Genomic DNA, 27,673 nt, shown 5'->3' with positions numbered 1-27,673 from the left:
AATTGTGACCAACGTATGCTAAATTATATAAGGTATACAAAACCAAAATAACTTACCAATACTAAAAATATATTATTTCTTTCGGTACAAGCTTTACAAAAAAAAACTAAGATTTTGAATAGGAAAAAAAGGGAAATGAACAAATAGTTTCAAAGTGAGTTTTATTTATTGTTCCATATTTTACATTCCATTTTGCTGAAAACCAAAAGGCTATATGCTGCTGTAAACCGGTTAGCAGACGACAGAGTATAAAAGGAGCGCTGGATAAAGTTTGAATTTATACAGGGAGTTTGTTTCCTTTAATAAAGACGTTTTAAATAAATGGATAAGTGTAAATATCCTGTACATCGGCTCTTGAGAGGTTGTTAAAATGTTCTGTAGTGTGAGCTTGTCGGAGAAATAAAAAGAAAGGCTAACGTGGAGACGATGTGAGGTGAAAAGGTGAGATGTTGCTTATTATGTACATTGAAATACAAATGAACAACTCCAGACGAGTTGAGAACTGTTCAGGCAGAGAAAGAAAAAAGGAGCATGCAGAAGAAGAAACTAATTTATTAAAGCTGAAGACTTTTTACAAGTTGAATCAAAAATGAAAAGGGCAGATCAAACTCCGCTCCGCCGAACCAATTGGCTTTGATAACTGAAAGTAAAAGGTATCACAGTCCAAATATTATATCTGTGGACACATACCAGAGGACAGAGTGTTCAAGTAAAGGTTGGTATCATGATCACTCCATCTTTTCACGTTTGTTGGCCGTTTGTTAGAATATGTGTACATGGCTGTGTACTAATGGGACTGTAGGAGGCGTCCATGTTCCCTCCGCTCAGTATCGGTAGGGTGGACTTCGTGACCGGGACCGAGACCTCCTGTAAAAAGATAAAACAACAATAAGTACAAAAGTGAGAGAAGCTCAATCTGACTAACATCATACAGAAATGTGTAAGTGTATATATTTCTTGTCCTAAAAGTCTTATTAGTCTTCAATATAAGCTTAAAGTTTCAAAAAGAAGCATTTTTTTAAATCAACTGATCATAATCTAATATAAAAACAAATGTTGCTGATGTAAAAAAAACTTTAGCAGCGTCAATAAACATCAATCATTTAGACTGACTTGCTTGGTGTTTTTACGGAGTATAAAAACGGGTCAGTTTGGGAACTGAACCTGGTTGGGGATCGCTTTAGTTTATATGTGAAGATCCAGATATTGTGGCTTTAATGAAATTAAGATTTACTGAAGTACAATTTCTGTTTAAAGGTGGGGTAGGTCATTTTGGAGAAACCAGCTCGAGTGCGCTAGAATTTGAAAATATACAACCGGAACAAATCTGCCACTTCCTTACAGACCCCCTCCTCCAACGCACACGAACGCGCACATGACCAATGAGGGCACGAGATAAGTTTGTGCACAGATGGAAGGCTGACAGGCAGGTAGGCCATCGTGCTTTTTACAGTACTACGGCTTCCACAGATGACATTTTTTTATGGATTTTTTGTCAAAGCACTTAAGATATTCATTGCTATCGGGATGTTAAGAGCATTCCATGGAATATAACAAAAAGTGTATCTCGAGCCGGTTTCTCAAACTTACCTACCCCACCTTTAAGTCAACATTTTATTTTTTATTTTAGTAAACATTTAAAATACGTTTATGAATTCTTTTAAGAATCTTTAAATTCTAAAATGAAATTTGTTTTCACTTCACTGACTTTAACATCGAGTCCGGTCTACGTGAGGTCTTCCTTGAAACTGACATATCTTAATGTGATTCATAAAATAATACTAAGGAATGAGCTGAAGTTCTGATGAGGGGTGAAATTAATTGCAGTGAATCATTTGAGGTATTTTCTTTGACTCAGGAATTCACTTGTACTGAAGTATTGCTCCGGTTTCTCTCTTAACACCTTACACACTGATTTGATCTGAGTGAAGAAAAAGCCAAGTAGCATTAGTGTTGCATATAAAAGGCACGGTGATGAGCCTTGGGATAAGTGAATGTGCATTAACGTGAAAGACTCCCATAATTCATTCTGCTTCATCGGAGCTGTTGGGATTGCTGCGGCTTCTCGCATACCTTCTGTGTGAGCTGTGCTCTCGGCCTGCAGGGACAGAGGACAAGACACCGTGAAAACAACGCATGGCAGAACGTATTACAGCCCATAAAACTGTCAGAGCAGAAACTGATGGCAGGAGATCCGACAGAGGCTTAGCTGATTGTTTCTTCTATAAACAAGGCACTAAACCAAATTATTATTAGATACATATGGCTGTTTGTGTCTCACCATGTTTGGAAGGGGAAGGCGAGTGGCTCTGACGCCCGTACTGTCTCTCCCATTCGTCCCTCTCCTTCTCACGTCTCTCTCGCTCCCTGAACATAGAGCCTCTGGGTCAGACAGTTGCAACACACATACCAAACCGCCGTTCACACACTCACACGGGTTCTTACTTCATGCGTATCTTGCGTGCCATGGCTCGTAGCTCTCCCTCTCGCTCCTGCAGAAAAAACACACAGCCATGAGGAGAGACGCAGGATAACAGAGTGTGTTTCAGCCTAAAGACTAACACACAAACACACACCTGTCGTTTGCTTTCCTGCTGCTGGACCTTCACCTGCGCCGCTCTTTTATCCGCCTTGGCTGCAGGAGAAGGAAAATACAGGATGTTAAAAGGAGCGAAAAATACATTTGTTATTTTCATAATGTGACAAATTGTACAACAGATACTAGAGATGCACTGAACGATCGGCCACCTGTCGAGGCTGTACGATGGTCAGAGGATTTACCCTGGCCTCTGACCAGTTTCTTACCAACAGATTTATGCCAGTGAAACTACCCACGCACCGAATGATAGTTTTATGTTACGTTGATTTATGCTCAAACAGCGGCAGACAATTACGTTGCAGACACACACACAACATATTATCCTTGTAGAAGATCTTCAGTTCCTCACCCGTTTTCTTAAATAGTCCATGTTTTATTTTGACACACAATAGAATTTGTGTTTACTGTCAAATATAGTTCTTTGAAAATATTATTGGAATCGGCCAAAACCAAAATCAGTAGCAGATTTTAAAAAAAATAAAAAAAACCTGAATTGGCCAATAATATTGCAAGAGTGCATCTCTGACAAACATGGACATTTGAGTAGATTTGTGTACAAAGCGAAAACACAGTATATACTCACACTGCCTGTTGAGCGCCTTCTGCATTTTGATCTTCAGCTTCTCCTGTGGGGTCATCTTGTTCTGCAGGTGACACAATTGTGTTAGCACAAGCTTTCACAGTCTGACAAAAGCGTGAGTCTGTGTGTGTCTTTGTGCACGTGTGTGTGCACGTGTGTGTGTGTGTGTGAAGGAGATCAAAGGCACTATGCTGTTATACAATTTCAGAACTAACACATTTATGTACAGTAGCCATTAGAGAAAAAAAATAAAAAGGTAGCAGAAAAATGATGTGTGATGTTTGTCAAGTCAACCACACTTGAATTTCTAAGGCTGAACAGACAGAGAGAGAGTGTGTGTGTGTGTGTGTGTGTGTGTGTGTGTGTGTGTGTGTGTGTGTGTGTGTGTGTGTGTGTGTGTGTGTGTGTGTGTGTGTGGACAGAAGTACACTTCAGCAGTTGGATATTTTAGCAGCAGGACAGGCTCCAGTAACATGAGTCTTTACACTTTTATATGTACGAACACTGTAAGAAGGTGAAGGGTGCGTCAGAAGAAGGACAGAGGGTCAGAGAGTTCAAGTCCGGTGAGTTTGGAAACATCAGCAACAGCCGGTGGCATTTTGTAACTGACACACCCATCGCTGGGCCGTTTAAACCTGGCCAGGCAAGAGACTGCAGGTCACAACAGTGCAGGAAAGAGATAATAACCTTCCCTCTGTTTGTCTGCGGAGAGAATATTCAAATATTTTCTTCTTTGCCAAGAAAGAAGAAAAGCTGGTTCAGAATGAAAACAAATAAATATGCTGTTCAGTTTTAAAAAGGACTAGTTTGATATTATTGGGAAATACACACATTTCCTTTCTTGTCCAGAGTCGAATGAGAAGATTGATAACACTCGCATGCCTGCAAGTAGATTATAAAGCTACCACAAGTAGTTTAGCTCAGCATAAAGACTGTAAACAGTAGCATACTAGCACCTTAAGCTCACGTGTTAACCTTAACACATCATTGTGTTGAATGAGCTAATCAATGTTCTCGTCCAACTCTGCAGGACAGGAAGTTAGTGTACTTCCCAAAACCATTCCTTTGAACTCTCATCTCAAGACTGCAATGCGTGTGTGGGATGTACAGCATTTCAATTTAGGAGTAACGGTACGTCCACACAGCAGCATTAAAAAAATCTTGGAGGTGGGCGTATCTGAAGCTTAGGGATTTTTTGCGAGCAACGCGACCAACAACCAATCACATGAATCTCCCGCCCCCCCGCTTGCTAGCAATGTTAAAACGAAGTAAACTGGATATAAAATCCCCAAACAGGCGAAAACCTACCAGTTTCACCCACTGTCTCTGCCACCTCCCTCCATGTCTGGTTCCTCCGGTTTGTATCCCGGTAAGTTAATAGGGACTGGTCATAAAGAACCGGGTGATTTGCTACCGCAATAACTAACTTCTCCTCCATTTTGTTAGGAATATAGAACTCCCAGCTTACACGCGGTTTGATTGGCTAACGCTTGTACTGTCAGATTTGCATAAACGGGATTTGATTGGCTGATGCTTCCACCTCAGCTTCAAAAGTTGAACATTGCTCAACTTTTGAAGCCTGAGATGCCTGGAAATCTCCGCTTTGCTTCCCACAATGCAGTTCGGCGAAAGGTGAGGCAAAGTGACGTCACCCCATTCAAAGTGAATGGGCAGAAGCGTTGGAAGATTTTTTTAACGCTGCTGCGTGGACGGGCCGTAAGAGCGTTCTCTGCTTGTTAAAACAAGCCTAAAGAAACTTCTGTCCAGAGCACTCCCATCAGGTTTCTCCATCAGGGATAAATCAAACAACTTCAGTCACTATTAAATGATCACTTGGCCAATAAGATACAAAAAGTAATCATCTTCTTTCCCTTAGGTTGGTTCATGTGTGACCTGCTGCTGCGTGAGACTACACACAGATATAAAGACCCACATGTATATATGCACACACACTGAAATCACAGTGAGGACTTCACAGGGCGCTGAAATGTTCACTCCATACAGAGATAACAGCGTTCAGTCTTTTCTCTAGTGTTCTCAGCAAAACACTTAAGGTGAACAATACGGTAATTTGCTAAATAGTTGGTAGGCTTTAACTGCAGAGCATGTCAACTTTGTTGGGGGGGGGGGGGGGGGGAAATCACATTATTATTTTCTTTTCTTTGGGCAACAATGGCTTCTACATCCCAGCCTGGTAGAAAACCAAGTCAGCCTGTCAGGGGTGAGGAAGGCGTAGGCTTTAGCAAGAAACGCAACTAGGTCAAATTCTTACTGACTTTGGCAGCTCCCGTCTCTTTACCACCCGGAGTATCAGGCCTGTAAACAGAAACAACAGAAAAACAACAGTGAGATGGGTGATGAGGCGATGGGATAAGGATATCTCGATTATAAAAAATAAAAAAAACACTGTTCCTTCCTCATGCCAAGAAATAAATTGGTTCCAAAAACATAATACATTCATAAAATGATTCGTATGGTTTTATAACACTTGTGTGTCAAATGGCTATTCACAAGAACCCATGTTATGCCCAAATGCATGCAACAGTTAAATGTTTATTAACCTGAGTTGAAGGCCTACCCAATCACTCTGAGATGCTGCTCCCTTGCAGTAAAAAGGAACTATTACATTTTTGAGTTCAACTGAAATCCTTAGGCATTTACATAAACAAAATATTCAGTTCCTATTATGAAAAAGACAATATTGCAACTAGCTGTTTATATGAACTTCCACTCCACTAATATTTCCATTTAGATGCAATGCCATTCTTATTCTGATTATTGTAACAAGCCAATGAAAGAAGTTTTTCAGCTGTGAAACACACAGCTGCCCTCTTTCATTACTTTAAGCCAGGGGTGCCCAATCTTTTTTGAACCGAGAGCTACTTTTAAAGTTGCCAGTCTGCCGAGATCTACCAGTCCAAATAGAGAGGCCTAGCCATTACTGACAGCCTACTACCAGGTAAATACACACTTCTACTTGTATAAAACTGACCTCTGTACGATTAATACTTCATAAAATACTGCAGATCCTTTATCTTACCTCTTTCTAATCTACACACATACAAGTTTTTAACTGAAGTTACATAACAGTGTTGTTGATACAGAGTTGGAATTCATTCACATGTCACATACTACAGTGGGTAATGTTTTCAAGAAACATTGAACAGTGCTGCCACATATGACACAGGAAAAAAAGAAAAGACTCTGAACCCTTTGCCATTATATAAAAATAGTGTTGCTACAAAAGTATAAATTAGGCTTACTAATAAGACAACTCAGATCTGAAGCTACTCAGGAATCTGCTGCCGAAGTGCAATAAAAAAGACAAATTTAATATCAATCATAGAATAGAATTAAACCCTTTTTTTGTTGCACTTTAGTAGAGTATACAAATAAATGCCTTTAAAAAAAATAGGATGCAAGCAACACTAGTTTCTTAACCTGAATTGATAATAGACTATAATCAATTTAAGTTTGCAATCTTATTAGGGCTGTCAAGTTAACGTGTTAATAACGCCACTAATTATTTTAACGCGATTAACGCATGTGTATTTTTTTCCTCGGCCGCCACGTAGTTTCAGAGCGCATCGAGTTTAAAATACCATCTACAAGCTGATGCTGACAGCCCCGCCCCTGCCGTCCACTTGCGGCAGACCACACTTCCACGCTCACCGGCAGGCCCGGACTGGCCATCGGGAGGACCGAGAGGGTGTGTGTATGTGTGGCGCGAGCGAGCGAGCGAGAGAGAGAGAACGTGCACACCTTACGTGTATTGTTGTTGTTAGCATCTGGTGCTAGCTAGCTGCGCTAACTGATATAAGGAGCTGTTTCAATGAAAACAGAGGAGCGACATTTCGCCGACAACTGCGCCGAGCACTTGACTTTATGCAGGAAGCCAGACAGTGGGACATTGTACGAAAAGTCAGCACACTCAGCACGGATAGTGCAACATGATTGCAGCGTCCAGGCAGCTCCCGTTCGAGCATGCCTTGAGTTGTATTGTATGAGAGAGGTTCCAGGTTGAATTGAGGCGGATATTTTTAATGTTCAGAGGTTGTTATGTTTAATATTCATGAGAATATTTGTCATTGATCAAATGATAATAAACAAACATTTGCATAAAGCATATTTGTCCACTCATATGTTGATAAGAGTATTAAAAACTTGAAAAATATCGCTCTAAGGAACATTTAGAACAGATCAAAACTGTGCGATTAATTTGCGATTAACTATGGACAATCATGCGATTAAATATTTTAATCGACTGACAGCCCTAATTCTTATACCATTTTGTACAATAATTATAATGAATAAGTTCAAACAAACTAAAACTTACAGCTGATTAATAACGGTATCTAACTTGAGTTTTTATTATATCAAAAACCTGTTGAAATGCTACTGTTATGTTACTGTCCCCCAAAAGCGCGTCGGCAGCCTCCAGGAATGCTTCTTTCACAACTTCGCCGTCTTTGAAAGACTTCATGTGTTTCGCAAGAACGTGACTGACCCGATAAGATGCTATGGTAGCAGCCTTGCTCTTGTAGTTGGGCCTGGTGAAAATGGACTGCTGTGCATTTAGCTGTCCTCTCAGGCCCCTCCCCTTTTGGGAGCGTAGGGCAGAATTAGGAGGGAATTCCGTCTCGTAACGTTTGTGCACTGTTTTGATATGCCGCTCAGAGTTCCCGTTAGCTGGTAATTACCGGACTACGACCGGTAAAATATGCTGAAGACCGGCAAATCTAAATCTCTCCGGTCAAAGTGTCCGTTCAAAATAATTTCCGCTTAGCGCAATACCACATCAGTTGCGCAACTTGCACCATTTATGTGACAGACAAAAGAGTATGTGACAGACAAGAATAGTCAATTATAATGTCTAACACGTAATGTGGAGAAAGAGATGTCCTGTATGGGTTGATTGTGCGTTGATCTGTTGGTAATGCCTCGGGGTTCCGGTGGGCATGTAAACAAATGCATAATGCTGCGCTATACTTTGCGGCCTCACCCGGTTGCATAGCGACACTTATTGTTTAGGTGTCTTTTAATAAGCAGGTAGTCATATCATTAGCTAGAACTAGCTGGATCTGATCGATATGGACATAAACGCGAGTGAAGTCTAATCTGACGGGAGAGAGAGATCAGCTGCTGCTGACGAGTCGACACGCAGCTCTGCATGATCAGCGGTGAGCGAACAAAACACACACTTCAGGTTAGAATATCACACGTAGCTATTTTAATGACCTCTCAAACTACCTAAACTAGTTATAGATATGTTTAGTTTCACTGTCGGGTCACTCATTACTGATCAGCGAGCTGCATGATACTGACGGGCTGTCAGGAGAGGGAGAGAGCGCTCCGTTTATTATTCCCGTGTTATTGTAAGTTACTGTTCACTTTTGAATAATGTAGTTAATCTACTATAATTAGTTTAATATTGAATCATATCAATTTGTTTTAAAGCTCAATAAATAACAAAGAAGACCTTTGACCGGCACTTTTCTCATTTTGTCCGGAAGATTTAAACTTTAACGGACATGTTGACCGGCGAAAAAATATTCTAGCGGGAACTCTGATGCCGCTCCTAAATTACCCTTCTTCGATAAAGCCACGCTCGCATTGCAGATGAGACAGATGGACTTTGAATTGGAATAGATACAAAAATAATCATCCTCCCATTCGGAGTGAAAATTATATATTTTGGGCTTTTTTGCTTCTGCCATAATTGCGGTCTTGTGTGTGTGCGGACTGTCACTCCTGTTGACACGGACAACGTCAGCGAACTAGTGCACTGCCCACCAGCCGCGCCCCGACACATGGGGTCACGCCGGCCACTCACAAAGCTTTGATGCGTTCAACTGCATTATTCTGGCACAGGAAGATTATGTTATAGGACATTAACGATAAAACAGGATATTGTTGTTCCACACATCTCGCGATCGACTGGGAATCTCCCCGCGATCGACTGGTTGAGCTCCCCTGCTTTAAGCAGTCAACTTTATAAAAAAGGTCTGCGGGGGTATCCAAGTCTTTCAGAGTGTTTCAAAATTAGGTCGGTTTTTTTTTTTAGGCCTCCAGCTCAACACCAGCCTACAACCTGTTTGATTGGTTTGTGTACAACAAATGCAGGAGCTAACTCTAAAAACAGGATAAATGGGTTGTGTTGCAAACTGCGGTAAAGCCCCCAATAGCTTTCTATGTTTCCAAAGAATGCTCCTAAAACCTGGATAACATTGGCCTATTGCATCAGAAGATGCTACATGGGCTTCAGACAACTGTATCAAAACATTGACATTGTCTTATTCTAACAAAATGAAATGTTATTGTGCATGTAAACCATGTCATTGTTTCGTTCGTCTCTGCTACATGGTGTCCTTACTTTCTTAGCTTGTCACAGATGGTGTTGGAAGAGGGCGGGGCTCCTCTGTGAGGGGAGGGAGTGCGGTTGGAGCGACTGGGCGACCGGGAGGGGCTTTTGCTGCCGCTGTCGGCCCTCCGATGACCCCCGCTGCTCCGCCCCCCTCGCCTCGAGCTGCCCCCCTGCCGTGAGCTGGAACGGGACCTGACAGAGAAAACAGCAGAGCTTGAGTCACCTCGATAGGTTTAACTATAACTTAAACACTGTTGGGAGACGTTGTGGAGTCTCACTTTGTCCGCCTGCGTGCTGAGTACCGTCTCCTGTCCCGGTCCCGGTCCCTTCCTCGCTCTCTGTCGTTAGACCGTGATCGTGTCCGGTCCCGCCTCTTCCAGGACGCGGCCCCTCCGTTCCCTGCTCTGCCTCGTGAGTGAGATCTGGAACGCCGCCTCGACCGCGATCGGCTCCGGGATCGCCGCCCATCGCTCCGGGACCGCCGCCCGTCCCTCCCGCCACGCCCACGTCGACCGCGGCGGGAACGGGAAGAAGAGTGGGAGGAGGATCGCGATGAGGAGCGGGAGGAGGAGGAGGGGGAGCGACTGGAGGATGACCTTCTTCTCCTGGACAAACAGAGACACAGGGTTTCAGTATCAACACCAGCCCAGGACCTAGCCTTCTTCAGAAAAACTCTGGTTTCTTGTTTTAAAGAAATCATCACATGCTCGACTTTGTGGAGAGGATGAAATAAGCAAAACGTTTGTATATACGCTGCTATAATCTGACATGCACAATCTAACATAATGTATGTGAACTCTTAAAACCAGACACAGTTTTCCTAAGCATATGCAGAATAGGTTCATTTGTTATTGACTGATCCACCTCACCTACCACCACAACAACAGTATTTCATCGTGAGTATTCTTTCTGGGGTAATTTCAACAACAATTTAGACTGCAACTAATGGAAAGCCAGAAAGACGGAAAGTTACCGACCGGGAGCCCCTGCTATGACCTGCAGGGTGCTGTAAGCTGGAGGGGGCGTGTCCAGAGTGGGGAGCAGCTGATTGTGTTGCTGCTGCAGCTACTGCTGCAGCTGCTGCCGCCGCTGCCGCCGCCGCTACTGCTTCATCATCGCTGCCTCCGTAGCTGGTGATGAAGGTGATCTTCTCCGGACCAGGAGAACGAGAGCGTGACCGCGACTCTGAGCTGGACTCCATCTCTGGCCTGAAAGACAGATCAGAAAAAACCGTTAAAATATACACAAACACCCAATAAATCAGGCAAAGTACTCCAATTCATTTTATTTACTTGAGTGCAGTCTCTACACACTCAGATACAGAAGGTTTGTAATCCGCCAGTAAACAAAATGGAGAATAAGAAAATTAGGAACACGCGCAGCACGCCAACACGAGAAACAAACATGTTTTTGCTTTTCATTTCCAGAGGAAGACAGCACGATTTGCAATACAAGTTTCATAATGCATGAACATTTTTTTATGAAAAGTTGAAAAGACAGAACTCTTCTTTGTTTTCTCATTTTAACAATAGGAACATCAGTTGTAAGTCAGAGCTAGTAAATATTAAATCCTCCAGGTTATTAACTTCTTTTTAAAAAGTTCTCGGTTATCCTATCGACATTCAGAAATGAGCAGATAATTATCCGTCATGGGTAAAGACTGAAAAATCCATGTCATGCATCCTTGCAAAAATACTGACCGTTTATAGGGATCGTATGTTGGGCTGTCTCTCCTGGCATAGCTGAAATACACAAGAATGAGGACATGAGTTAAACCTGTTTTCAGGTAGTCGTACAGATAATGAGGAATAATCTTATCGAAGATCTAATATATTTACCTTGGTGGGCTGATCTGTCTTCCTTTTAGTCTCTTCTCTCTGAACTCTCTCCTTTGTCTGCGGGAACGCCGGCCCTGAAATGATTAAAAACGTAACTTATAAAGTCTAATTTACCACTTGCATGAGACACACACATATTCCTCAATGGATGTTATCTTACAGAGTACATGGCCTTCTCCGCCTCCAGAGCTTTGGCATGTTTGATGGCCTCCACTTCCTCCTTGTCTTTCCTCAACATCCTGATAAACAGACATCATGTTAACAGTGTTAAGTAATTGTTGGTTTATGTTTCAGGGTTTTCTTAATATACACTTTTTGAGTTCATATTGGATAAATCAAATTCTATCAAGACATTTCCGATAAGGTCACTCCCTACTGCCTTTCCTATTTATTCTGTAGACTGTGAAGCAAGGGAATCTAAACTATAGCACTTTAGAGAGTGAGTAGGTGTTGTTCTCTTCCAAACCTGTATTTTTACTCTTCTCTTCAGGTGACCTTTGATGCATGATGATATAATCTCTGAGATGTTACCTAACAAAGTCTCCTTCAGCCATTCCGTATGGGGTTGCCATTTTGTTTACGTCCAACACCTGTTCCTCGTTCAGCTCGTCAACGTCAACCTCCACATCTGTACACGCGCACACACACACAACATGTAAGAAAGCTTTTAACACAGCAAAACATCAAGGCAAGTTTACATGCTTGATTTAACTTACATTTTATATATATATATATATATATATATATATATATATATTAATGCTGTCAAAATTATCGCATTTAACGCATTTAACGCATGTGCAGAATGGCCCGCACCATACATCCCACCAGTGGCAGCGCCAGGTTAGGCTGGGGTAGGCTACACCCATACCAAGAAATGGCATAGCCCTACCTTGAAAAATGATGTTAAAGTAAGCAAAATAAAGTCTGCCAACTCACGCGGAGTAAATTGCACAGACAGCAGTTAGTAAGATTGATTTCAGTAGCCACTTGTCTGGAAATACCGAAGACCAGAAACGGTTTTGAAAACTTTTGTCACGTAGTGATCGTCTTCTCACTAGAACATCTTTGATAATGTCTTCTGGCCAATCAGAATCAAGATAACGGTGTGGTGTTGTTGCAGGAAGTCCCGACGGAGAATACTTTTGCTGTAGTACAGGGGTGCACATAACTGGTACGCAGGTTATGTGCGTAATCTGAAATGCGTACCGTCACTTGTGTCACAAAGCGCATTTGCGTACCGACGTACTTGTGAAGCTTTTCCAGAAGGCGGTTAGATCACCGGACGACAGAGTCGGTCTCCGTGTGCACAGACAGGGCTGCTGTTAACGTCGGTCTGTACAACGGAATTGTGCCAAAACTACGCCAACCGGCTGCGGAGGGAGACTCCCCCCCCCTTCACTGGAGAACTGCGCTAAAACAGCTGATCACAACGTTCACACTCTGTGGTCACGAAGTATACCACAACCCCCCCCCCCCTGTCGACTTTCCCGAAGTACTCCCCCGTTGATAGAAATCAACACGTAATGAATTAAGACCCCACGGTTTCAGTGGCGTTTTCTCCTGGAGGCCAAGGGAAGCCAGGCTTCCCCTGTTTTTTCGGATTGTAGTTATATATATATATATATATATATATATATATATATATATATATATATATATATATATATAGAATTTTTTATTGATTGGGATAATCTAAAATATAATTTTAATAAATAAATAAAAACACTTCGTTTAGTTTCGGAAATTCTTTGTTGTGTGTTGCTGCCGGCCCGTCTCTCCCCCATTCTCATTGAGTATTATACAAAGAGTGAAACAGCGCCCCTCTAGATGTTATGGTGAAACAGTAGATTGCACTCTCTGTTGCGAGAGGAGGCCAGCCGAAATTGGATTCCCTTGGTGGCCCCTGCCAACCTGTGATTAGTCAGTGCCATGCCAAGGGAAGCCAGAGGCGGCTGGCTTCCCTTGCCTCACAATTCAATCAAATCGCATGAAATTGGTGTTGCAGTGACGCGTCCTAAAACCCGGAAGTAAGCTGTGCTCGGTTTCCCTCGACAAAAAAGCGATGGGATTTCTCCATAGGATTTTGGAAAATAGCTCGAAATAAGGTCTGTGGAAAACGAACCCGTTAGATAAATGCACGTTTTGTTCAGTCGGATAATATCCACATCTCTACCCTACTTTTATAATTTTCGAATCATAAATCTAATCGATAGATAGCGTGCAATTATGGAGGGTGGAGATTTAATCAACAATAATTGTACTAAACTTCCGCTACAGCAGCAACTAAAAATAAAATCTGATGACAGGCCAATGCCCAAACTAGAGCTGTGTACAGCGAGGAACAAAGGAGCGAATCGGTCGTTAAACGTTAAAGGTCTCCTGATTTAGTTTGTGAATGAATGCTTATTAGAGTTTCGGCTGGAGAGTGCGTGCGGACCTGTCGGTTAGATAACATGTGTGTGTAAGTCCTGCATCTGTATGATACAAATGTGTGTACAATGATACCGGGTGCTGTAATCACTCATCTGGTTACGTTGTTACATTGACTACCACACCCCCGACCCAAAAGAAAGGACGTATTATTGGCTTCCCCTAATTTTTTCCCCACGCCACGCTACTGCACGGTTTGATGATTGATAGGTGTGTGGGCTGTCTTTCATTTTGACACGCAGAAATTTGTTATAATAAACATAGATGCTGTATGTTAAATGGATATATCCGCCTTCTTTCATTTATCTTTCCATTCCCACAACAATATACATAAAGAAATGGCATATTTTGGACATAGTTCGAATGGTGATTAATCATGATTAATTAATTTTTAAGCTGTGATTAATCTGATTAAAAATTGTAATCGTTTGACAGCCCTAATATATTTATCAGTGATGCAAACACAGGTATGGTGAAAAAAGAGAGAACTATTCGAAGCAGAAAAAAAAACAGCGTAATATACCATCTGACAAAGGCCTGTGCTATAATGCTTCAATTAACTGGCTATTCTTTATAAATATACTCAGATCAATAGGAGACAGAGATGTTAAGTTATAAATCAAGGGTTTTTATTATTATTTACAGCAGGGGAGGAGATCTTTTTTTCTTTCAATTTTTACAACATCCTCGAGGGCCGTACAAATGATTGAACTCAACCTCTGCTTAAAAAAAAAAAAACTAAAATCACAGCCCATTCATTTGGCCTTTCTTTCATGCTGTGCAAAGAACAAGCAGATATCTTACCATGACTGACGCATGCATACATGTGCACGGTTGTGGCATGACCACCAAAACAGAAAGATATGGACACAAGATGTGTGCAAATGTATTTAGTATCCTATCCATGTGAACATGATTTAAGTCGGGGGGACCTAACCTCCTCTTGAACCGGAGTTGCGTTGGTGTGAATGAGGTACTATTCATTCACACCAACGCAACTCCGGTTCAAGCTCCGTGCTAGAGCTTTTCAGGTTCAGAACCGGTTCTTCGGTTTAGCTCCGGCTCTTTTCACACCGCCCAGAGTCCGACTGGTGCTGCGTCATTGCGTCATCATTTGCGTCATGACGTAACCGTTTGCGTGCCTGCTTCATAAAGCCAAACCGCGCGGAAACCCCTCACAGCTGACACCGACAACAACAACAACAATGGCCGATTGTGCTCCAGCTTCCTCTGTACCTCTTCGGAAGACCAGATTCCCAGTAGGTAGCTGGTCTCTTCAGTGGACCACTGCTGCTTGTGAAGTTTCTCCATCGTTGTGTACAAACTGGATAAAACACCGGCTTTTTGTTGTTGTTCAGGAGTTGATCCCGCCCCTGCCCCCGCCTCGACGTAAGCGTGACGTATGTGGTGCTTTTTCTGTGGACGGACAATTTTTTGGTGCTTGAAATTAACCGGATTCCGGAGCTAAGAGGCTGCTCCGCTGCGGTGTGAACAAGAAAACCCGGTGCTTTTCAAGCTCCAGCTCCGAACCGACCCTGAAACACCGTTGGTGTGAATGAGGTATAGGGTGGTCCGGGGGCATGCTCCCCCGGGAAGATTTATTTTATTTTATTTAAATATTGAAGTTGAAAGCATCAATCTGGTGCACTTTGAGAGCAACATGAGGAGATCTATGGATACACCCATCTGAAACAGAACTGTAAGCAGATTTTTCTTTTTGGATATTTTACAAATCACTCCCCTTTTAAACTCTATTCTTGTTATTTTTAACAACTTTTTTGTTACCGTCATATAGTATTTTATACCCGTTTTTCATTTAGTCTCTAATGTCTCATTAATAACTATAATGATCATATCAAGGTGTGCCTTAACCTCACTGAGCTGAGGTTATTTGAGCCTCTCAGGAGAGAGCTCTCTTCCACCTGGTTGTAGAAAAGCTCTTTAAATTCGTTAGCATAGCTAGCTAACCAGATGCTAATAACAACAGATCACCACTGGGCTTACAACTAAAGACACAGCCACGCAAACACTGCGGCATGTGTACGTGCTCCTTATGGTAAGGTGACCAGATTTTCAAAATTAAAACCGGGGACATTTTGAGTTTTGCCGTCAATATATCATTAACATATCCAATTTTCTTCACTGTTCAAGCAAAAAGGGGGACAGTTCTGGTTCAATGTAATTCGAACATTTTAACTGTTGGATACAAACAGAAGGACGATATCTCATAAATAACTCAGTTTCCTCTAATCATTAACCCATGTTTGTATAATGTAGTTAACTCCGTGTGTTGCTGCTAGCATACATAACACCTGACGAGGAAACGTTACTCGTGGATGGGGCTACAGAGCTACTATAAAGACAGTCGAACCCGGTGCATTTATCTGTCTGGATGTGGTGCACTTTTGCTAAATGTTTCGACAAATTGCATGTTACTGCCCTTACATGCTAAACTCTTATTGCACTATTGGTAACGAGCATTGTCCACATTGAGACGGGTAAAGTTTAACCACACCTCGGAGCGCGTTCTCACCGTCATCTCTTCCGTGTGTGTGTGTGTTGCTGCTGCATGTGTGTAAACTGCCCCGCCCCCTCGCAAGCAGGCGGGGGAGAGAGATTGAAAAATACTAAAAATAATCATTGACGCATTTTGCAGTCTTTTTGCGTATTAGAGACGGAGTTGGCGACACTAAAACTGCAATATAATGTTTGTGTAGCATAATACACATGACATATTTTTTAGATGTCTCCAGTACCGATAACAAGACAGATAACGTCGGAGCTTAACGGTACCACGGTCTTTAATAATTCAGCCCCGGGGCCCATCCCTATATATATATATATATATATATATATATATATATATATATAAAATACTAAAAATAATCATTGACTCATTTTGCAGTCTTTTTGCGTATTAGAAACGGACTGCATATATATATATATATATATATATATATATATATATATATTAGGGGTGTAACGGTATCCGTATTCGTCCCGTACCGTCACGGTTCGGCACATGCAGTCACACGGCGAATATGCCTTTTTTTACGAGTGGGAAAAAAGTCTGTCACTCAGGGCAGTATTACACTACAGTATATATAATCCAGGGGGCGGTATTGCGCCTAAAAGCCAGCCGCCCGTGATTAACAAATGAAGAACAAGAACAAAACACAACAAAACGAACACAATACATGAAGAAGAAAAGTTAGTAGCTACGGCGAGTTCACACAACACACAGGAGCTAGAAGACCAACCTGCTTCTTTTAAATCAGGTGTGTGGGAACATTTCGGGTTCCCTGTGGACTAGGGATGTGCATCTCCATCACTGAGGCCGATGCGATGCGCATCTCGATACGTTGCCACGATACGATACATTAACGATACATTTGAAACACCAGGCGATGCGATACGATACGATTCACCCCTGTTGCGATACAGTTCGATACGATTTGATTCAACATTATGCGATTTGGTGCGATACGATGCGATTCAACACGATGCAAAAATAATGATACTTCAATATGGTACGACAGAGGATTTTTGTTTTATTCCTTATATGCAGCAAATCATACATTAACAAAAAAGTGCTTTACATATTTGGTACTGCACATCCCATCATGCCGTTTATTTTGTTGCCTTTAAAAGCTTTCCAGAGTACAATTCTATAACACCTCACAGTCCACATCCAACAATGTAAGGATGCATTGCTCATGATTAACAATGTGAAAATAACAGCTACCATAGTGCAATGCCCATACAGCTGCCAGCCTGATGTGCTTAACACTCATTCAGAGGCTAACTCACCAGTGAGCAGAAAGCGGTGGGTTCTATATGAACAATAAAGAATACAAATAACCTTTCACAAACAGGTATTTCATAACTGCTTACAGTAAGGAAGACATTTACATTATTATTGGCCGTCACAGGCTGCTGTAAACTAAACACCACTCTCTCTGACAGAACACCTCACTGAGTGATTTAACTCGTATGTCTAACTTTCATGTTTCTCTTTTCAGCCGCAGACCCCATGTCGCCTCTTTATGTGCGTCGCTAAGTTCCTCGTACTACTTGTGTACTTTAAAGCGGCTCGGAATCGTTAACAATTTGCGAGCGATTTTTCAAGTTGACCGTCTGTAGTATATAGTGCCGCGCACATATACCATCAGGACGTTACTGATGGGGTGCGGCTGCGGAGTGATACTGTGTGTATGCAAGCCCGCATCTAGGACGGATCTATGTATCATGGCTGTAGACCTGTTAAGTAATAAAGATACCTCATACAAAGGTCTACGGATACCTTATTACTCTCCATGACCTGCGGTCAACTATGTAGCATAAAGGACTATTACACCGTCTTTCTTGAACAATCCGAAGTGTTGCCAAACGTTTGATTTGTAGGTATTTTTCGGTGCGCTGTGTTTCTCTTTCCCCTCAACTTCCGTGTGTGTTGATAACTGAGACTCTCGGCCTCCGTAGTGGCGAAGCAAATATCAAAAATCGTCTCTGCTGAGCGTTGACAAGATGAGGGAATTTTATATGATGAATCGGTTTTTTACCGATGCAAAGACGCTACGCAATCGATGCATCGCGAGTTCAGCCCGGTTCAACCCAAACTGTAGCCGATGTGCACTCTTTCAACCGGTGCACTCGCATCTTGAACGTTTATGCCGGTGCACCGATGCGAATCGGTGAATCTTAACATCTCTACTGTGGACTACAACAATGATGGGGTGCGAGTTGTGGATCGGACTAGGACGGTGTGTCGACGTTGTTCGACAGCGGTGCGGTATGCTAGTGGTAACACGTCAAACATGCTCAATCACATCCGAGTCAGTCTCAGTCCCCAGCGAGAGGGTTTTCTCGACGGCAGGTGACATAGTTACCGCCAACAGATCTGCCCTCACTACTGACAACGTAGACAAACTCATCTTTTTGAAGAAAAACTTGAAAATAGAGTAAAGCTTGAGTACCTTTATTTAGGCATAATGGCCTCACACACACACTCACAAGTTAATTACACATTGCTCCTAAAAAGGTACAGATTTTATTTTATAGTTATCATTGTATTTATTTTATATTTTGACATCAGAAGATGTTATACAGTTCTGTATTGCCTTTTATTGTTTGTGATTGAAACACTTTATTATTTATTTTAATATTTTCAAGACATTCTTTTTAGTTGTACAGCTTATTTAACCTTTTTGTTTGACATCAGCCAATATAAATAATATGGCCATCTGAGTGTGTGTGTTACTGTTTGTGGTTTATTTTTAACTGTGTAATACAGTTAATGATTCCAAATGTTAGAGTTCCTTATTTTCATACCAAAACTTGCACTACTGTTAAAAATAAATAACAGCAAAAAAAATATGCATTTGGGACTTTTTTTTTGCTTTTCCTTGTTGTACCGAACCCGTACCGAACCGTGACCCCCAAACCGAGGTACGAACTGAACCGTGACTTTTGTGAACCGTTACACCCCTAATATATATATATATAGGGATATATATATATATATATATATATGTATTTAGACGGGTTTTTGTTTTCTTTAAGAGAATGGAAGATTTGCAAACTGAAAGTGGTTGTTATACATTGGTGTAGTGTGTCCTGCAAAACAGTTTTTTGTCTCTGAAATTCGAAGTTTCCCGATGTGTAAATCTCACTAATGCCAGACTAATTTCCTCACCAATATCTGGGATGCCCTCATCCTCTTCCGATTCGCTGTTTTCTGAATCATCCTCCTCTTTGTCTGACTGGGGGTCGGGCTCCATCACAGTGCTGTCTTCATACGTGTAACCAATGGTGGCTTTCTTTTCAGCCAGTCTGCACAAAGAGAGGAAGGATTTATCAAACCAAGAAACCCCAGGAATCATGCATTTCGATCGACAGTGGGGATGAAACAACCATTGTATTACAATTAAAATTACATACTTTTTCTTCTCGTCCTCATTTGGTTTCTGCAGACCACCGTATAGTTCATCCAGGTAGATCTGGTATAAACACTGCTCCTCAGAGACTGTAGGAGGACAGCAGGGAGTTAAATAGAGAACACAACAGCAAAACATACCCACTGAGGGCAGGCTAACACACCATTATAGGCACATTGAGAACACATATAACAGGTGCTTAACTGTGTTGCAACAGGAAACAACATGTAAATGTAATGCTTTAGTCAAATTAAATTCATTTTTCTCAGCTATGGGGTTTTGAGTACTCACTGTTGGCAAAGTCATTCTGCACTAGGCCTCTGTATCGCTCATAATTGCACTTCCTCTCCTCCATGTCCTGCTCTGGGTTCCTGTTTGAGACAAAGAGTCCATGAGGCCATATGAGATGTAATGTGCAATTATAGGACATAAAATGCAATATCAAGGACAGACCTCTCAAAATCTGTATTAACAGCACCTTTCAAATTACTACTGCACAAATGCAACATACGTTAAAACCTAATTTTGGCATTGTATACATTTACTCTTATTGTTGTAACTACCTTGAGACTTTTTACATTTGCACTCTTTGTATTGCAACTGCATGAAGAGCAATTCCCCTCATTAGTAATCATTTTGTTATTGCTTTACATTAAAGACTTCACCAAATGTTTTGAATGCGCCCTACCAAACATCAATTCACATGAATCATCTGATGCACAACCAGGTCCTACATATATTTTTCTTTCCTAGATCTACACCTACTCGAGCTCATTTGTAATGTAATTTGTAACGGCTAAACATGTTCATTTTGTTAAAAAAAAAAAGATTGCTAAGCATGATCTCTAAAAAATGTGTTTGTTAGTTATGGTATTTTCTAATATTCATCATGACTTGTATTCAACTTTAATATAGAGCCTGAAATGTCCAAAACGCATACATATTTACAACGGACAGAGTCTGGACTCAAATGGTACTTACGATGTGCTGAGCAGTGGAGGAGTGTATGTAGGGATGTAGTCTAGATGAGCCCTTACATCAAACCTGTCAATCATGTTGTTGGCATCTCCTTGCCATGGCATCCTTAAAGAAACAAACAATGGAAAGGGGTATAATGTGATCAGCAACATCCCAAAAGAACTGGGCAGTAGGGGTGTAACGGTACACGTACCGAAATTATTCGGTACGGGCCCTTCGGTTCGGTACACGTGTGTACCGAACGAATATAACGTTAAACGTAAAAAATTGAGAATGTGAACAACTTGTTGGAAGTAATCTCAGGTGCTGCGTCGCAGCATTCAGAGTAATTTGCTCACATTGGGTTCAATGCGTCATAGAGCGACCAAGTCATTTCATTGGACGAGAAGCATATTATGAGAGCTGGTCACAGGGATGCGTTCAAATTTAGTCAGTAATTTGAGGAAATGTCGAAATGGCGAACGCAGATAAAGTTGAGCTCGAAAATCCTCCAGCATCATTGAAGTCTCCGGTTTGGGAACATTTTGGTTTCGCAGTTACGTACAAGGATGACGGACAAAGACAGGTGGACCGAACCAAAGCTGTTTGTCGCCATTGTTCAACTAAAATTGGTTACGCGGCTGGCAATACATCAAACTTGCACACTCATTTGAAAAGGCATCACCCGAACGTGAACATCACCGGTAGTGCTGCGTACCGGTACGTCGAACCGGTACTGGACTTGTAAAAAGTTTCGGTTCAAGTCCGGTTAAAACCGGAACGTCGGGAACCGGTACTTGGACTCGCAAAAAAACTAGCACTGACGTATATTCTGGTGTCTGTGGTTATTTAAACATTCCCTGATAAACGTTATTCAGCGTCAATAAATCAGTGCTAATCCCAGTGTGCTCAGTGTACAACATCACATGTCATTTCACCTTAGATTCACGGTTTGAAAACGTAGCATTTCGCCACATGCTAATGCTAACCGGAAGTGAATAATTTTCAGAATAAAAGTATTAAGTTAATATTGTGAACTTCCGGTTTATTCAGAATAAAACTGATTTAAATTAAATAGTGTATTTAATTCAAAATTACGCCATATCAACATTGATTTTAATTTCTAACAGTATGTATGTACATCACTATGTATGTAGTATGTACTGTATAATGTACACATGTAGAGTTATAGAAAATACATGGTGTACAGACAGTACAGTACACTCTGACTGTACAGTCACTACAGTGTAGCCTATACTGTATAGTAGGTGTGTAACAGTGTAATGCGTATAGTCTACTCTACACTCTACATTTCAGCAACGTTTTAGGGATTTAGGCTCAGTCAGCTCAGGGACTGTTTGGTTACTTTAGTTTGGTAAATGAAATAAATGTTTGAACTTTGTAGTAGTTCACTGTAGTTGCTGTCATAAGTCATTTGTAGACTAATGGCGCGTTTCCACTGCAGCGGGGTAGCCCCGTTTAAGCGTCCCTAAGCGTCCTCGCTCTGGCCTCGGGCTGCCTCGCTGGCCGGCCCAGGCCGTGGCGCATTTCCATTACAGTTTAGGACCTGGGGTAGCAACGCAGTGTAGGCGGGGCGATCAGCTTTGTTTTTGTTCACATTTCGAGTTGTTCCGTCGAGCTCCCGCTGGATTTGATCATCCCCAATGAGATGTAGGAATGTCGTCACCTCCTCGGTCGACCACGGTGTGCTTTTCTTATTAGACGTAGCCATTTTTGTAGCTCATCCGTTTACAAAATGCTGTTTATAAAAATGCTGCAAGCTTGCTTCTAGATATGCGACGCTAGGGATGAACTCGCGCGCGATCTTGTGACGATTCTCTCTGACCAATCAGCAGTCGAGAGTGTTGACGTCACTAGTTCAACCCTGGCCCTGGTCTGAGGGAACCACGATTTTATGAGGCCGGAAAAAGAGGGAAAAAGTACCCGCTGGCCGGTACTAGGTTATATGGAAACGCCACCAAAAACCGGCCTGGCCGCTTGAGGACGGTTAAGGACGCTTAAACGGGGCTACCCGCTGCAGTGGAAACGCGCCATAAGTGGCAAAACGTTTTTTTTTTACATTTGTACTTTGTAGAGAAATGTAGACACAAGTTGGAAGGGAGCACAATAAACCTGATGAGTTTGAATTTGAGTTGATTATGAGTTAATTTTCAATTGATAATTAGCGCACAATAAGTTCACTTTAGTTACTCACACAACTTGACACAAGCCATGGGTTCAGGTCCGGACCTATAAGTCCGGACCTGGACCTGAACCTCTGGACTTGAGTCCGGACCTGAACCTGAATGTGAGTCCAGGTACGCAGCACTAATCACCGGTGCCAAAAGAAAAAAGACTGAAGTGCAAACCCAACTCCCGCTAGCATTTAAGCCTCCACCACTCGCAAAAAGTTCAGACCGAGCTATCAGACCCAAAGCTATTACAAACACCAAATATCCTTATGTTGCCATGTTAGCAAAGCGCTACCTGGCTGTATCTGCTACCTCTGTCCCTAGAGAGAGGGTGTTCTCCACAGCAGGAGACATTGTTAGTGCCAGCAGATCTGCCCTTTCAGCAAGCAATGTGGACAAGTTCATTTTTTCTTTAAAAAAACATGAAAATACAATGACAAGCCTAATGTCAAGCTGGGTGCTTAGGAACTAGTACAGTACAGTGCAAATACAGATTATTTCAGTTCATCGAAATGCTGCACCTTAATGTTTATTTTATTATATTTTGTATTTATTTGAGTGAATATTCAGTTTAATAATAATTAAAAACCCAAAACTAATAGTTTATGTTTTGTGAGTACTATTACAGTAAAGTTCAAATACAGATTATTTCAGTTCATCGAAATGCTGCACCTTAATGTTTATTTTATTATATTTTGTATTTATTTGAGTTTAATAATAATAAAAAAAACCCAAAAAATATTTTATGTTTTGTGATAATTTTTTCTGCTGTACCGAAAACTTACCGAACCGTGACCTAAAAACCGAGGTACGTACCGAACCGAAATGTTTGTGAAGCGTTACACCCCTACTGGGCAGTGTGTGTGTGTGTGTGTGTGTGTGTGTGTGTGTGTGCGTGTGTGTGTGCGCGCTCACATGTTGATGGGGCTCTCTGCAGCCGTGGCCACAGCAGGATCCAGATGAATCTTGTACGCTCGGCCATGAACCTGAAGAAACTGAGCTGGATCTTTTTTCTGTTGAGACAAAATGAGACAGTCAAAAGACAATAAAATGTAATATATAACTTATAACTAGGGATGCGCCGATCGCCAATTTTGGGGCCGATCCGATCGAGTGGGCGGGGCCTATGGGGATCTTCCATTTAAAGTGATGTTTAAAACTCAGTTAATTGGGCTCATTCACTGGCGCTTCCACGAACAACAACCAACATAATTATTACATTCAAATGAAGTACATTATTCAAGTTTACATTCACTTTGGATAATAACACGGGAGAATTTAGCAGAAAAGCTCTCTTTTCCTCTCTCTCTCCTGACAGCATCTCATGCAGCTCACTGATCCAGTAATGAGTGACCCGACAGTGAAGAGTAAATATATTAATAACTAGTTTAGCTAGTTCCAGAGGTAGATAAAATAGCTAAGTGTGTTCGGTCTAACTCTTAGTGTGTGTTTTGCTCCGCTCACCGGTCCGTCACAGCGGGTGGAGCAGCAGGATTTCTGCTTCACACACGTTGCATACCGCTATTTTATTGTTATTTTCGGACACCTTCACCAGTCACCTATTTTGGCGAGCTTGTTTTGCCGCGCACAGAGAATATCGGCGATCGATCGATCGGAGCATCCCTACTTATAACCAACTAAATAAAATAACTAACCAGATAATGATATGGACTGCATAGTAGTGTTGCACGGTGTACCGATACTTGAAAGGTACCGCGATACCCTGCCGTTAAAAACGGTACGATTCCTCCATTTCATTAGTATCGGTACTTTCAGAATGACGGGGAAAAGTACTCCGGTGAGAAAGCGCCGTTTTAATAAGAGCCGTGTGTGTTCAGCGCTCTGCTCCCACTCCCTGCACTGCAGCCGTGCCTGCAGTCCCGCCCCTCTCAAGCACGTTCTAAGTCCCTCCCCTCTCTCGTGCACGCGGCCACGCGCCAGCTGCCAGAGCATTTGAGAAAACGAGAAGCATGGCTGCAAGTGGGAGTGCAACTGCCGCTGCGCCTCGGCTTGTTGACAAAAAAGACGCCAGAAGCAAAGTCAAACAAGTGTAATTTATTTTGTGACAAACGAACGTTTTCGTAGTTTGACGAGGCAATTCATGGCAATGATAACTGTCTAATATGGCTATCTTTTTAGCTAACTTACCAATGTGGCTAACATCTGCAATATACATTTTGTCAATAATTATTTATATTACTGTACTATTACATGTTAATATAATATAAAAAAATTATATTTTATAAAACAAAAAAGTTGTTTGAGATGATGCTTAATTTTATTTAATACGAATTCTTGTCATTTATTTTGTTTATTGTTCTCATTGTTTAAAAGTTTCTGTTATGGTTCTGGTGTGAAATAAAGCACAATAATTACATTTAAGACTGTTTCCCTTTTTTTAAGAAAAGTATCGAAAAAGAATCGGAATCGCAATTCTTGACTTGGTATCGGTATCGAAACCAAAATGTTGGTATCGTGACAACACTACTGCATATCCCTTTATGTCCTGTTATTTTTGTTTAAGGAGAGCCCAAACTCAGCTGCATAACCTTTTCTACATTTTTCAAAATGGTGTTTCAAGAGAGTTCATTGTATGAATCTGTCATCTAAGAACTATATAGGCTCTATTAAGAAAGCTATAACAAAAAACCAAGTGGCAGAAACTAAAATTGAACAGGATGTGGAGGAGTCTCAGCCAACGCACCAGCCAACCTAAAGCTCAAACCCTTGCCTCAACAGACTAAACAACTGAGGCAGGATCGGGAAAGTCGAGATCTGAGTGCAGTTTATAAACTATTGGATTTTACATTTCTTCCTTGTGCGTTGGTTTGACTTTAGCGGAGTATGAGCAGTGAGTACATTGACCACATCAGGGTATATGCAGGAATCCTGAAGTCAAATGGAATACCTTTTAAGACCTTATTTAAGACCCTTTCCATACATTTTAAGACCTCATCACCACTTCGAGTTTTAACCGGTTACATTGGCGACACACTTTACCTCACATTTACTATATACAGTACGGATTGTCCTTCCTCCTTATCTTCCAACCATTTGGACGCAGACTTGCATTTTCCAATAACGATGTTGTAACGGCGTAAACGGACCTTGGCGCGCTACTAAGCAGTGAGCGTGCGATGTCCTGTTCAGATGACGCCAAACCCAACGGGATGCCATAAATGAACTACACAGAATCACACTACACACCTATGCAATGATTACATTCAGGCAAACTGTAGAATACAACCTCTTTGGACAATTTATATACTTATTGAAAACAAGCTACAAAATCTAATACCTTGGAAAATGCCGTTTAATACTTTTTAATAGCCTTAATTTTCGTTAAATTGATATATCAACTTTTAATACTTTTTAAGACCCCTCGGACACCCTGCACATTAATATTGGGCACTGGGCAGGTAAGACAATATCAAGGTGGACCAAAAATAATAATGAGGAGTGATCATGATAGGAGTCTCTTACGATCTTCTCGTAGTACTCTCGCCGTCGCTCTCCTCGGCGTTTGTAATCTACCATCATGCCACGGAGCTTACGCTCATGTTTGCGGGCCTCTTGCCACATGACGGCTCCGCTGGGGGTGGGGGCGCGGCGGGGCACGGTTGCTGTAGAGGCAAACAGGGAAGAAATACAGGAGAGAGGAGAAAGAACACAAGTGCTTTAGGAAATGTAGGTCAACACTGGAAGAACATAATGTCTGGCTCCCACAGCATTTATTTGATAAAAAATACTTTTAACAAAACTCCCTACTGTCGTTTACAGTACCTTTGGTTAATGCAAAAAATGCTAAAACATAAGACAGAATATGAATGAATATATATTCATACCCAATGTTATTAGTACTTTATATTATTTAGATATGCAATTTGGGTTATACACACATTTTGTGATGTTTTTTCATATTGACAACTGTCTTAATATTTTACTTGCATTAATGTCATGTTAATTACATAAATATTATGTTAATTGTGTGGATCATTGAGCACCTTTTGTGCAAACCTGTGGTCATTTTTCTGAGATACTATAACAACTAAGACTTCTATGTCAATGTTTTCTAATATTTACAATGCATTTCACAGAGTTATTATAATATCAACTGCAGCTGATGCAATGATCAAATAACACAACCGTGTTATTGTGAGCTTTGATTTCGAGCTAATGGCCTCTGACTTTTATCACATGCATTATTTGGGTTTGTTTGATTTACTCGCGTTATAAATAGCAGCTGAAGCGTCTGCAGCCAAAGTGCTAACCTGGCTAACTTCTGTATACATTATCGTTCTCTAACACATTTTACCACAGCACTGTCGCATTGTAAACAAAATGTAATTATGATACAAACGCACCATTCATATCACGTTAAGTTCGAATAAGACGAAAAGGCAAGGTTTTCAAAGTTATGGAGCAGTTTGTTAGCAAACATGGCCTGATTGCGCATGCAGCTCCGGGCCTTATAACGCTTGTAACGCTGTTAGCCAGTTAGCATCACAGCTAGCCTAGCCTATCTTAGCTAGTTTGCATAGACGTTAAGAAAACGCATATAACGTAGTCTCTTCGACAACAACAAAACATGAAATACAGCTACACGGAACTTGCAAACCCGTTTCAAAGGTGTCGGTTTACCTGTTTAAGGGACCACTCACACACACTTGGGTTGTTTTCGCTGTTAGCCGTGTGCTTCTGTCACACGCCTCCCTCTTCTAGCGCTGCCGCTCAGGCTTACTTATCTCAGCCTGAGGGGGCGCTGCACTCACTC

General features: G+C 41.5%; 1 protein-coding gene across 3 annotated transcripts; it reads right to left on the bottom strand.

Moving 5' to 3' along the window:
- Positions 1–144: 144 nt before the first annotated feature.
- clasrp (CLK4-associating serine/arginine rich protein) lies at positions 145–27,673 on the bottom strand. 3 transcript variants are annotated; one of them, XR_004570325.1, is made up of 21 exons: positions 27,541–27,673; positions 26,383–26,522; positions 23,815–23,912; positions 20,732–20,833; positions 20,042–20,121; positions 19,755–19,839; positions 19,510–19,646; positions 11,913–12,009; positions 11,542–11,620; positions 11,382–11,455; positions 11,244–11,285; positions 10,521–10,751; positions 9,822–10,148; positions 9,553–9,735; positions 5,452–5,495; positions 3,183–3,243; positions 2,577–2,635; positions 2,446–2,492; positions 2,282–2,367; positions 2,019–2,098; positions 145–867 (listed from the first exon to the last, which is right to left on the bottom strand). XR_004570325.1 is itself a non-coding variant. In XM_034229384.1 (21 exons), exons 2-20 carry the CDS (start codon positions 26,479–26,481, stop codon positions 2,025–2,027), a joined length of 2,001 nt encoding a protein of 666 aa, XP_034085275.1. In that variant the 5' UTR covers positions 26,482–26,522; positions 27,541–27,673; the 3' UTR covers positions 145–867; positions 2,019–2,024. The 3 variants fall into 3 exon arrangements, 2 of the variants coding, with proteins under 2 accessions (XP_034085275.1, XP_034085277.1); XM_034229384.1 differs by having other exon boundaries at positions 5,456–5,495; XM_034229386.1 differs by having other exon boundaries at positions 2,074–2,098; positions 5,456–5,495.

Source organism: Gymnodraco acuticeps, unplaced genomic scaffold, assembly GCF_902827175.1.
Source record: "Gymnodraco acuticeps unplaced genomic scaffold, fGymAcu1.1, whole genome shotgun sequence".
Lineage (NCBI taxonomy): Eukaryota > Metazoa > Chordata > Actinopteri > Perciformes > Bathydraconidae > Gymnodraco > Gymnodraco acuticeps.
This window is presented reverse-complemented; position numbering and strand designations above follow the sequence as displayed.

What these genes read in the sequence shown, in the direction of transcription:
- clasrp (XM_034229384.1), bottom strand. Translation starts at nt 26,481, where the DNA reads ATGTGGCAAGAGGCCCGCAAACATGAGCGTAAGCTCCGTGGCATGATG. An exon ending in GAGAGTACTACGAGAAGATC is followed by an intron (nt 23,913 to 26,382) that starts GTAAGAGACTCC and finishes TTGTCTCAACAG; the next exon opens with AAAAAAGATCCAGCTCAGTT. An exon ending in TCAGCACGCAGGCGGACAAA is followed by an intron (nt 9,736 to 9,821) that starts GTGAGACTCCAC and finishes TTTCTCTGTCAG; the next exon opens with GTCCCGTTCCAGCTCACGGC.